The 13,969-nt window shown below is 30.6% G+C and overlaps 3 protein-coding genes across 3 annotated transcripts; all 3 read right to left on the reverse strand.

Annotated features, from left to right (window-relative positions):
• Window positions 1-1,493: 1,493 nt before the first annotated feature.
• On the reverse strand, window positions 1,494-3,410 carry LOC110815224 (putative glycerol-3-phosphate acyltransferase 3). The gene is made up of 2 exons (XM_022042903.2): window positions 2,577-3,410; window positions 1,494-2,428 (listed from the first exon to the last, which is right to left on the reverse strand). Exons 1-2 carry the CDS (start codon window positions 3,306-3,308, stop codon window positions 1,559-1,561), a joined length of 1,602 nt encoding a protein of 533 aa, XP_021898595.1. The 5' UTR covers window positions 3,309-3,410; the 3' UTR covers window positions 1,494-1,558.
• A 1,554-nt stretch (window positions 3,411-4,964) lies between these two features.
• LOC148270479 (egg cell-secreted protein 1.1-like) lies at window positions 4,965-5,393 on the reverse strand. The gene has a single exon (XM_088221308.1). It carries the CDS (start codon window positions 5,391-5,393, stop codon window positions 4,965-4,967), a length of 429 nt encoding a protein of 142 aa, XP_088077434.1.
• Window positions 5,394-6,988: 1,595 nt separating this feature from the next.
• Window positions 6,989-7,387, reverse strand: LOC110815167 (egg cell-secreted protein 1.1). Its single transcript, XM_022042831.1, has one exon. The coding sequence runs from the start codon at window positions 7,385-7,387 to the stop codon at window positions 6,989-6,991; it is 399 nt and encodes a 132-aa protein (XP_021898523.1).
• Window positions 7,388-13,969: the final 6,582 nt, after the last annotated feature.

Raw genomic sequence — 13,969 nt, forward strand, 5'->3', positions numbered from 1 at the left:
ATAACTTGTTTGCGATCAATGTTCTAAAGAAAGTCATCCGTCAGTGACCGATTCAGATCAATGTTTACTCCAATTTTATTTAAATTATTAAATTTTGTTTGATTAGGAATTGAAATATTCAGATTTAACATATTTACCGTCAAGAAAACCGTTTGTACTGATTTTTTAACCAATAAGATTTTTTCATAACCTCTTAAATTGCACTTTTATAGTTAACTTTTTGCCGATCTTGTTCAGTTCACTGTGTTTTAATCTATAATGTATCTTTATTTCTCTTTATAAAAAAAAAGAAACAAAAAATATAAACCAAAAATTAAAAAAAAAAAAAAAAAAAATTGGAAAATAATTAGGCTAAAAGTTGTACATAAAATCCAGAAATGGACTCCCTGTTTCATTTGGAATGAGGAATGAATTTAGCAGAAGAAATATAATGATATTATACCTAATAAGCCCACAAGAACACTACATTTATTTGAGTCAGTAAAATCAGTAGAGACATTCTGGTACCAATTAATTAATGTTTTTTTTTTTTTTCCTATTTGAAAGACGACATATTTAGTACTTACTAATATTATATTTCTGCATAACTTGTGTTTCGTTATTATGTTGGTTATAACAGGCGGCAAAAAAAAAATTAAAAGTTAGTAACTCTGAAACCAAGAATATATATACACATAATACAATACAATACAATATAACATAATGCATATCCTGGAGACTCGAGTCTAACTGCATATATATATATATATATATATATATATATATATCGTAGAGTATGTTGACATCAAAATTGTTCTCTACATCATACTCTAAATATTAATTTTAAAAAAAAAAATGAACCTCAAAACCTGACAAAAAACCCAGAAATCCACCATGCACACGATACAAGGAAGTTATTAGCTGAATTATGATAGATGCCCAATTAGATTAGGGCCGATATGATTAGCCCACCAAAGCCTACAACCTTGATGTAAAACACAGTATTTGTTATGTAGAGAAATTATTTTTGTACAAATTGATGCGTAGTAACATATAGGAATAGAAAATTTGAGATATATATATATATATTAATTAATATAAACTGGTAACTTATGCTATCACATTAATTTGTACTTAGACGTATAGAAATATATAAGAGAGAGAGAGAGAGAGAGAGAGATGGGTCTCAAATCCATGAAGAAGCTGAAAACAGATGGTTCGTGCTGGTGGTGTTATTTGGAGACTGGATTAAACATTTAATTTTGATTTCGGGGGATTAAATATGTAGTCATTAGTTTTGTTTGCAGAAGGTAGTTGAGATGGTTGGAAGTGTTTAATCTTGTCGGAGATTTAGCTGGGGATGAGCTGTGATAATCTTCCCTCTCAATTATACGTACTACCTTTTCCCCTCACATGATGATGATATCTTCGTCTCAACACTTGTTCTTTCTCAATTAATTAAATATAATTATTACAAATTTAAAACATCAATTACTTTTAAAAACTCAAATATATATAGACACATATCATTAATGAATTTAATTATAGGACAGAGACAAACTAAGTGAAGCTTAATTGTTTATATGATGCCTTCATTGCCTGCCAAAATCATATACTTATCCTTCCTGGTAAGATTAGTACACTCAAATCCCAAAGCACCTCCAATCTCTGCCTGCACATAATTAGCAACCTCAAATCTCGATTTCCCACCAGATCCAGACGTGTTGGAGCTCCCCAACTTCTCCAGAATCTTGATATTGTAGACTGGATTTGGATTCATCAACTGAAACGCAGAATCCAAACACTTGAACCCGCTTGCAGTAGATCCATAAAACATGCTTACTTTCATGTCCAGACCAACCGGAACTATCTCGTCTGTCACCTCCGCAAACAGCGGACTGAACCTTAGCAGGTACGGCTCTCTGCATGTAGTTCCTTCTGGACAAACCACAAGGTCGCCCTGGCACAACATCTTCTCCATTGTTGTCTTGTCTATCTCTCGGTCTCTCGTTAACCGCACGGTCTTGATCGGGGAAATCATCTCGTTGAATCTGCTCAGGCTGTACGTGACTGCAGTGAGAGGTTTCATCAGAATCACTGAAAGGTAAATTGGGTCCAGTAGAGTTCTGTGGTTGCAGACGTATAAAGTGCTTCTTGGTTTGGTGTCTTGGTCGGTTATCTTTATTGGGTTGGATTTTGAAACTCTGGCTCTTATCCCGGATAAGGAGAGAATAGGTATGAGCACCTTGTAAGGCAATAAAACAGTAACTGATACTCTGATAATAAAGAGCAGAAACCCTAATGGAAGCCACATGAACATGGTTAGTGTTGAAATTGGGGTTGGCATGAATGCTAATCTTCCATCATGGAAAATTAAAGGGTTTGGGTATTTCGTTCTTGGAAGATTTTGCCACTTTCTTTTCTCTGATTCAGTCACCGAGTAAATCTCCTGCAGCCATAGAAATGCATGACAATTAGCTAAGCAGCAGATTTAAATGTACTTTACGTACTTAAATATATCAAGCATGGAATTGTTATTGTTATTATTATTATTATTTTGAGAGAGTGAGCAATATGGAATTTTATGTGTTAATTACAGTGGAATGCGAGAAGAATTGCTGATCAAGGGACATATGATTGAATCCACCTACGCAAATGACATTACTGTATGTCATTTTCTCTTCACCAAGAATTTCATCGACGACATCCCCTCCTGTCGTTTTGGCTTCCATTACGCCCATAAAATACCCATTCACCACTTTTAACTCTCTTCCAATAACACAGTCAACTCCAATATAATCTTTCAAGAACCCTTCCGCCATGATTCTCGGAAACTCAGTTACCGCCACCTTTCTTTTACACCTCAGCACCACATCAAACGCTTCACACCCAACGTCTTCTAAGAAGAACTTGTGCAGAACAGAGCTTCCCATTCTGAACTTCTCCTTTTTAATCCCTAGAAAAGACACGAATACCATAATTTTCAGCCCCAGTTTCACGCCAACCAAACGGATAAAAGGGTATAAAAGTAGCAAAACAAGAGCCCTTAACAGCCCTCCTGCTTCAAAGGCCACCAGCATGAAGTAAGGAAAGTGAGAAGATGATTTTAACAGTGCCCCCTCTAAGTGGAAAATCACCGAGTGATTGGAAAATTCTTCTGACTTACGGACAAGGGTTTTTTCTAATAATTTCTTGAATCTTAACTGGGTGCGAGGGAGATTTTTATAATTATTGTTTTTCTTGAATTGGGTAGAAGGCGGACTTGCTAGAATGATTATGGACAAGAAAGAAAGAGCAAGATTGAGTGTGAAAAGCAGCTTTCCAGCCATTTCTAGTGTTTGCTTAATTTATAGAAACAAGGAAATCTTTGATGGTGCTATATATATACACTACAGTAGTAGAGTATTAAATGCAAATGCTGAAAAGGCAAGAATTGGTACTAATGTCTCCTTGGTCCCCCGTGTATAAATATGATGATGCTTTCTCTGTACTGGCAAAAAGTAAAGCAAACTGCACATGCACCCCAGTATGAAGTGAGGTCGACATTGGCAAATTGTGGTTAGCTAGCCATATTCCTCAGACTATATACAGCACTACCTGTACTGCATTATATCCATATTGATGTAATGTTATTTATCTGCAATTCTGTTTGCAGTTGTTATACTTGTGTAATATAAAAAGCTCGGACACACGCCGGAATATAAGCATCTTTATGCTATCAGTGCAACACATATACAAAGCATATGACCATGAGTTATTGACGAGACGGTTCTAACGTTGTTTGCAGACCAACTTTATATCTATAAGTTGCCAGTTTCATACTTATCAAATAACTAAAATGTATAGACTCAATAATAATATACAAATTTCAACATGTGTAAACTCTTCATTTTATTAGAAAATTCTTAAGTTAAATATAAATTATAAATATTAATAATTAATATATATTTTTTGAATTTTTTTAACTATCTCACATATTATACTTTATAATAATTAGTAAATTAAATTTAATTATGATTTATATGTTTAACAATTATTATGTTAATACTTATATCTTGAATTAAGTTTGAAAAATATTTTATTTAGTTAAAATACCAAACTGGATTAGATATTTAGTTAAAAAGTCTTGAGGATGCCATGTAAAAAAAAAAAAAAAATTGTGGCATCTATATATATATGTATCGAAATAATTGTGCAGGTCTACTGTAGCAGTCAAGTCAGCTTCTAATTAATTATACGTGTGACCGTAGAAATTGAAGGCAACATAGGCTATTGGCCCCTGTGACCTCTTTTGTTGTTGAGTTAGGTACGTTCAAAAATGTCAATCGATTGAGTTTATCACAGTATAATTAGTTTGTGTAAGTCTACGCCTAAAAACAATTAATATATAAATCAAGAAACTATGGACCATGTAATCCAGACACTGAGGAAGTATAAGTATGATTCATCAGTTTAATTAATAATGGTTTAACTTTAACTTAATTTCTGAAACCAAATTAATTTACGTTGTGGTATCATTCTAAATCTTGGTTCCAAAACACCCATTAATTTTCAATTAGTCTAATCTCTTGGAACCTTAATTAAGCCCATTGGTACTCAATCCAAAAACAGAATATAAGCCCAAACATAAGATAACCCACGACCTTAACCCCACCTTACGCGGGCCTCAATGCTCACAAGTAGCCCGTTAACTAGTGCCAAACGTCATCGTTTTGGGAGGCCGTAGGCTCTGTTCCCGATCTTCTTCTTCGACACGGAAACAAGAGCCTTCCAGTGAAAATAGAAAATTGTAACCACAGTACAAAAATGACAAAGTATAATATTCTTTAACCAAAAGTTAATATATAAGCACCACCATGCTAATTATCCAAAATATATATATATATATATATATTCTTATTCAAATTTTTGGACAACCTCCTTCATCCATACCTGCATGTATGATCATACATATTATATATATATATATATATATATATGATTAATTAATGTAAAATGGAAGGGAGGTTGGAGGATGGAGATAGGTCCTTCAGTGGGAATGGTGGCGAGTGAGGATGATCATAACCATCACAATAGCCTTGGAGCACATTGCTTTCTTCGGAGGTAAACCCTAGCGCCACCGTCATGGTTGGCCAGCATTGTTGGGTAATATGATGTATGGCTCGGCAACAGGCGGGCCCTAAATATGTCTCTCCGTTAAGAAAGAAACTGATAATCTCACCCGTGCATGACTGAATCTGCATCAACGACTCCCAACACCCAGATGACTCCTCCTCCAGTTTCAGCCGAGCCACCAGGCTCGACCTCCATGAACCACTTTCCGATAGTTCCCGCGCCGTCGACTCCCCAACCATGGCCCAAGCTACCACCAAACAGACCACAAGCATCCTGTAGCTGAACGTATAAGCTGCCATTTTGGAAGACGAGAAGAAGTGAACATATATATATATTAATCCTACCTTCCTTCTTGCTTTATATACTATCATTAGAGGTCACGAACGTTACAGACATACTGGAAAATCAACAGACTAAATTAATAATGAGATGAGACCGATCATTTAGTTTAAAATGATTAATGTTATAATAATTAAGTAGTAATGCTAACGGTTTATAATGATAATCTTAATTAGATTCTGACTTTTCCCATTTCATCAATTATTTTTTTTATTTTAATTTATGTATTATATTATATTATATTATATTTCTTTTAAATTCATTTTTATTTTTATTTTCGTTTTTTCATATATATTTTTTATTTTGTATCGTCAAATTCAAAAGACTTTTATTATTAAAATTTTTATAGAATATGTTAACCTGTTAACTGCATGTTTTTTATTATATTAGTTGCTAATCAAATTAAAGAATAATTAAATAATATTTATTCATATTATCACAGTGAGAAACTAATGGTTTATTTTAATAAATATCATTACATTCACATGTTAATATTTTTAATTGATTTAATGAGTTGGTTTAATTTGAACATCCGTGTACTGTTAATCAACATGATTAACAATTTTATATATCTTAATACTTTTTTATCTTTTTATAATTATTATTGATGTAGTGGAGTTGTAAATGAAAGCACACCATTGGAAGAGGCCTTTGAGTTTTAATAATTTTATTTTGATTCATGAATGAAATATATAATAAGAAAATTAAATAATTTAATAATTTAAAAACAACCATTTGTTCAACTAAATATCATAAACATTTCTTTATAAAAAAATTATGAATTCGAATTATATTATGTTTTTATATTTCATTTAAATATTATTTTTTATTATATTATAATTAGTATTTATAAATTACTTATTTATAAATTTATGAAATTTATAATTTTTTTTAAAAAAAAAATTTGTAATAGCTTGTCAGGGGATTAAATATTTCACACGAATTTATTTACAAGCACGTAATATATACACATACAACCATATATCTATATATATATATATATATTTGCATTCTGTATATATACTCTGAGACTGTGAAGAGTGCAAAGATTAGACTAACAAATTATTACTGATTTTCTCTTAATGAATTTGTTCAATATGTATAACTAAAATACATCTTATAACTCATTTTGGTTAAAAAAAAAATATTAGTAATTTATTATTGATGTGATATATGTTATAAAACATAATTAAATACACGGAGTACTTATATATATATATATATATACATATATTATTTTAAGAATATCTATTGTTTTCTCAAAACGCCATTTTCCATTGCGGTGTAATTTTCCTTTTCTCAATCAATAATAAAATTCAATTATCATCACCATATGTATGTAAGCTTTCAGATTTTCAACCTACATGTATATATATATATATGTATATGTATATGTACATAAAGACCTTCACTGTATTCATTAATCCCAGTTTGATTATATGCTTTTCGCAATACTTTCATTGAGAAAATAATATTGAAATTCTTCTCGTAAGATCGAAGACTACTTAATAAGTGGAACTAAAAACCTTATTATATAAACCCTACATATATATGATTAGGCGTGTGAACGGTCATTAGCGCCGTCGTCTTCTCCGTCGCAATAGCCGAGCAGTATGTTACCTTCTTCAGTGGTCAGCCCTAGAATTTCAAGTACGGTTGGCCAGCAATGGTGGCCGATATTCGCTATAGCTTCACAACAATGGCTGCCAAGGTTTAACTCGCCGTTAAGGAAAAACCAAATGAGCTCGCCAGTGCATGCTTCCAGCTGACTCAAAGACTCCCAGCAATCTGATGATCCTTCATCCGCTGCTTTAAGTCTTTTCTCGAGGGTCGATGAGACGGAGCCTAACAGCCGTGCGTTCCTCGTGGCTGCCGCCGGTGCCATGATCAACGCAGCTATGAGATTAACAGTGAGGAAGAGGAACTTATAATAGTTGAGGGTGGGTGCTGCCATTTTTTTACTCTATACAGAAGATGAGTTAGAAGTTGGTATTTATCCATGGAGTTTATATAGAAAAATAAATCGGTCTATTTATTATGTTATGAAGGTTATGAAATGTGAAGAGACTCAAAACAAAAAAAAAATTAAAATTTTAATGTATTAGTTACTAATAAAATAGTAAATTTTAATTAATTAATTAAATTTAAAATGCATAAAATGTAGAAATACAACAGATTAATTTTATGTGATATTTTGTTAATACATATATATATATATATATATATATATATATATGTCCGTTGACCTGGGATTACACTTTCTGACTGATACTGCACACTTCTGATCAATAGCAATGAAATTTGTTAGTGGCGAATTATTGTGACAAAACCTAGTATTATACCAGTTGCTACTTTTATCATAATAGAATATAAAAATTATCAATTCACGAGTAAACGGTATATTTTTAATTTAATTAAAACTATGTTATATAATTAATTTGATAAAAATATCAAATGTAACAATATATAGAATAAATAAACTAGTATATTCTATATATTTTATTTTAATGGAGAGCAAAATGGATTATAAACGAGTGGTAAGGCATGCTGGCGTGGTACCACGCGGAAGGCCACGCTGGCAATTCGCTTGACCACGTCCGGATTTGTTTCCGCGCGTGTGCACGATCCGGATCCGTTTCCCTTTTAAACACGATCGTGCGGTCCAAATTCACTTTCTATTTAAATGCGATCCGATAACCCAGATCAAATCGCGATGAACAGTCCAAATTCACTTCGTATTTAAACGCGATCGAACGGTTTAGATCAAACGCGATGGACGACCCAGACTAAAAGGAGACATATAAATACCATATTTCACACCAAACCCTAACATTAGCCGCCATACCCCCACCGGAGAAGAACCAGTCGCTGGGAAGGGAGCCAATCACCTCCTGCTATAGTGCTGGAGCCATTTGAACTAACTAACGCACCAGCCATCTTCATGGATTTGATGAACAGGGTTTCCGGACAATTCCTGAATCAGTTCGTCATTATATTTATCGATGATATCCTAATCTATTCAAAAAGCATAGATGAACACGCTCACCATCTGACTCAGGTTTTGCATGTTTTCAGAAAAAAAGAAGTTGTATACAAAACTGAGTAAGTGTGGATTCTGACTCGAGTAGACTACTTTCATAGGCCACATCATATTAAGTGATGGAGTATATCAGTGAACTCCGAAAAGGTTGAGGCAATGCTCTGCTGGAAAAAATTAACCCAGGTCAAGGAGATTCATAATTTTCTAGGAATGACAAGTTATTACCGCAGGTTTGTGGAATGATTTTCTAGTCTAGCTGCTCCTTTGACTAAGCTCACGAAGAAGAACGTCAAGTTCGAGTGGAATGAGGACTGTGAAAGGAGTTTTTCATAATTAAAGAAGCAGTTGATCACCGCACCTGTGTTGGCTTTATCGAGCGGGATAAGTAGATCTATAGATTATAGTGATGTCTCCTACTTGGGGTTGGGTTGGGTCCTGATGTAGCATAGAAAAGTCATAGCTTATGGGTTTAGGCAGTTGAAGAGTCATGAGAAAAATTACGTCGCCCATGACTTGGAACTTGTCGCGATTATCCACGCCTTGAAGAATTTGCACCATTATTTATATGGGGAGACATTTCAAATCTATATTGACCATAAGAGCTTGAAATATATATTCACTCAAAAGAATTTTAACATGCGTCAGAGAATATGAATAAAACTCCTTAAGGACTACAATTGCAACATCATGTATCACCCGGGTAAAGATAACATGGTAGCCGACGCACTCAACAGAAAAAGTATAGGTTTAACCACTAAATTATTTTTGTACTAAAATTAACTTTAAAATGTACCGTTGTCTATAGAAAATACAATTCCTGTGAATTCTTTGAATTACAACCTAAAGGATTTCATTTTTATTATAATAATAATTGATAAAAATAACAAAACTTATTACTAATTTTTTTAATCTCCACCTCAATTTTTTATTAAATTGATCATCATATTTATAAAGAATTTTTTATTTAATCTGTCATTTTAATTTATTATTATTAAATCTAATAACATATGATATTTTTTTATTAGTTATTATAAAAATTAATATTACGTAATATCTGACATAATATTTACTCCTATATAATTTAATTAAAATATATAATATATTATTAAATTTAATACGTAACACTAATCTTAATTGTATCAGTAATAAATTAAGATGATGAAAAAAACTAAAATTTTTTTAGACATACAAAAATTAATTTAATTAAAAATTTAAATTAAATATAATTTATATAAAAATTAACAACACAAAAATTAAATTATTTTTTTTAATAATAATAATATTTTAGTTTATCTGATTTATGATTATGAATATATTTATATACTTTTTTTTTATAAAAGTTGCTTAAAATACGATAAAGAATAAGTTAAGAGTTTAATTTTATTTAATAACTTTACTTATTTGATTCTCACATAATGTTAATTTATTTAATTTTGAGGTTTTATTTATTGGCATTTAGAAATTTAAATATCTATAAATATTTTCCCGCCGTTAAAGACAAATCTGGCGGGCTTCGCCATCTACTCCCAAGATTTCAAACATTAAACCCAGAGAAGAAATAGACAAGTCCAGTCCTCGATTCTATAAAAACAAATTTTATTTATTTATTTATTTATTATTTATGTATATATATTATTTAAAATATTTATTTTTAATAATTTTTTACTTTTAATATTTCTCTAATAAACATTTCCAGTGTTGCAACGTGAAAATAGTCACCATAATTTAACCGGTAATTTTTTTTTTTTACATAAAATGTTTAATAAAACTAAAAAGAAATGCTGCAGTTGCAATTATAAAATAATAGCTTAAATATTAATAATTTTATTATAATTACCAATAAAATTTAAAATTATTAAAAAATTACAAAAATTAAATTATAAAAAATAAATTATTATTGACTGACGAGGGAAGGTTGAAATTAATCCTTGTACCTCATCACAGAACACGTGGCTCCACATAAACATCACCGACGATTAATGGGCCCCTACGTACAAAAGCTCCAATAATTCTAGGGCCCACTTTTTATTTTATCTCAAACGTGGCACAATTAACTTCGCGGAATTAACTATCATTGAGTCGTGTTTAATTAATTCTAAATCCGGTAATAGTTCTCCTTAATCTCTTTGTTAAAATTGGTAATCGCAATCATTAGCGTCACTTTCAAACGTGACGATCACGGAGGCTTGTCTTTAGATTTTTGTGTAGAGCCAGCCACCATGCGCGCTTGGCGACAAACTCACATATATGTAAAGGCCACGTCTTTTATGATGCTTACGTGGAAATTAGTTTAACGAACGATTGATTGCCACGTGTTAGTTTGGAATCATACTGTGATTTGGTTCTGATTGGATTAATCATAGTAGCCGACAGAGGAGACTATTGGGCATCCAATGCAAAAGAAAATTAATTAATTTGTCAATAATATTTTAACAATGTGTTTCTTAAATATATATTTTTTTAAAAAAAATTTCAATAAATAATGTTTGGTAAAAATATAAGATTAAGAATTAATTAAAGGATTTAAAAAGCAAATAAATAAAAATTCATACACATACCAACAAAACATTTCCAAACTCACAAAATTAATTATTTGATTTTACCATTTGTGGAAGATTAAAACGTTGACTTAATTATTTGATCACCATAATAAAATAGCAATTGGAGGTTAGTTCTTGTCTTTTTTTAATAAGTGATCATCATCAATTAATTGAAATTTTCTAGAGAATTTTTATATGTAACAAAATTTAATTTATTATTGTATAATTTTAAATTAAAACTTAATCTTATATCCGAATCACTTGAAACAATAATAATATATAATTTTTTTTATTTAATATAAAAAGTAGAGGTGTGTATCGAACATTACTAAATTGTTTAATTAAAGAATAATTATTTTTGTAGAAAATGTTGAATTTCTTTAAGTTAGTGGGAAGGAATATACATGATTGAATGATTGATTCATGAAAATTGGGAAATACAAAATTACACTTATATATTTTCCTCTTTTGTGATAGCTCAAAGGCACTTTTAAGAACTCCCAACAATCTTTTTATTTATTAAAAGTGTAATGGATGTGCAATTGATATATGTGTATGCATGCATGTATAGATGTTCCCTTAGAGTAGAAACCACCCTACCCAAAAGGGGTCTCTCGAGCCTCTCTGCACAAAGTATGTGCGGGACAAATTAGACAAGTAAGGATGTGTGTGTGTGTGTGTGTGTATAGAGTTGCATATAACAAATCTCTAATACTTCTCTGCAATTCTTCTTCGCCGTAGTAACGCTTGATTCCTTTTGCTTTTCCGTATATTTGTTGAAATTTTCATCATTATTTTCCCTTGTCTTGCAATTCAATAAGATGCTCATATCCTCAAGACACCGACACCACCACCAACCAACAAATTGGCCTGACCAAAAAATTAGTAGTTCTGCATTTAAAGTGTTTTATACCAAAAGCATATACACACACGCATATATTATAAGATACACATACAAAGAAGATATGTTTATGAAAGTTTCTACTTTGCCTTTTCAAGTTACAAATGCATTTGAAATCTTGAAAAATATACGTCACCGACGCCTTCAAAATCATAGTGGGCCAAACAAAGTTGAACATTTTTGAGAGGGGGATAAATATTTGAATAAGACACCTACTGTATTATTAATTGCAGTAATATCAATTTATTATAAAACAACGAGTAATTCAATTTTAAAATTATCTCAATTTACTATTTATTAGTGAGTATAATAATATAACAGAGTAATTTAGTAATTAAAATTAGAGTGTTTTAATTGAAGATTTTAAACTACTAATATTTATTAAAAAGAACAGCAGCTATCTATCACTTAAAAAACATTAATACAACGGGAGTTTATTATTTAATAAGTTGGACTATATAATCAATTGATTAATTTTATGATGTACATCGGTTGCTCAATCGCTTTCATGGAACAAACTAGCATGTATAAAAAATTAAATAAATTATTTGAGATAATAACAATTTCTAATATAATAATTAAATTAATTAATAATAAAACATATTTGATTGTTAAGATGGTGTTATCAATTCATAGATATACGCATGTGGTGCTGCAAAATTAATAATAATAATCATAAATAGCTAATAATGTTGCCAGGACGTGCTAACTAGTAAATAATATTATTTAATATTTCGGCAAATCATCTGTTGGAATATCAACGTAATCCTCCAAATTATGCACGCCATTAATGTAATTATTTTATATTGTTTAATAAGCTACTTGAAATATTATTCAAAATTATATATATATATATATATATGAATACATTTTTTATTGTCAAAGATGAGAGTCTGATACGGATCTACGGATTTTTTATATTTTATTTATTGTATTTCATTAAAAAAATATATAATTAAATTAACAGGATGATCTAACTAATTAATTACCGACGTGACTATTGACTAACATAGTAACGTGGTACGTAATTGTTGAAGTTTAATTATGATGATTATTATTTTTGACCGACCTTCACATTCTAGCATGTCCGAATGTTTACAATTAATTAATTTTTTTTACCACGTTATGAACGTGGTGTTTGGTTGGGTTAAAACCCGACACGTGAAATATTTAATTATCCTTTTTTTTATTAATTAAAAAATAAAACTAAATGGCATAAAATTATTAGTGAAAAAAGTGAGATTATGACTTGAAGTAGTTAGAGAAATATACTTGATGTGAAAAGATTGTCTTTTTTGTCAAAGATTTAATCAGCGAAAATTAAATGTCTCTCTCTCCAGACACAAACAAAAACTGAGCTGCCGACACCGACACTAGATAACGGAATCTACACGGAATATTCTGTGATCCTCCCCCGCTCCATTTCACATTTTTACAAGGTACTTGGTAAAACTTGTTTTTGCCAACTAGTACGGAAGACAGGCTAATTATAATTTTCTATAAACATTAGTACAAATTAATAATGACTGTATATCATAAAATTACTATAACCAGCCCAAATATTTTAATAAAAAAATTGATTTTAATATATATATATATATTTATCAAATAAATTGATTAAATATCTTATTCTTACTCAAATAGATTAAATCAATTGGTAATTGCAAATAAAACCTTTGCTCGAATAAATTTTAAATCCAATACACGTGTCAAAATATAAACTATTTAAATTCCTACAAAAGATATGGAACACAATTAAAGGATGACTATTAACTTTTTTATGAAAAATTATCATGACAATAAAAGGTTTTGCCTTTTGACACGGTCGATAATGTGTAAAAGTAGGAATATAGGGGTATTGGTGTCGAAAAGATACCTAAGGTGGATAAAACACTTATATCTAATATGAGTTGAAGCTTAATATCATATAAAACATTAACGTGAGCTATCACTTTATTGAGTAAGCTCTTGTAGTCGATATTATTAATACGAAAAAATATTTAGAGAACTCAAAGTACAACTTACAAATGCATATGCTAAAAGTTTTGAAAGGAA

Source organism: Carica papaya, chromosome 1 (genome assembly GCF_054855325.1).
Source record: "Carica papaya isolate Zhongbai chromosome 1, ASM5485532v1, whole genome shotgun sequence".
NCBI lineage: Eukaryota > Viridiplantae > Streptophyta > Magnoliopsida > Brassicales > Caricaceae > Carica > Carica papaya.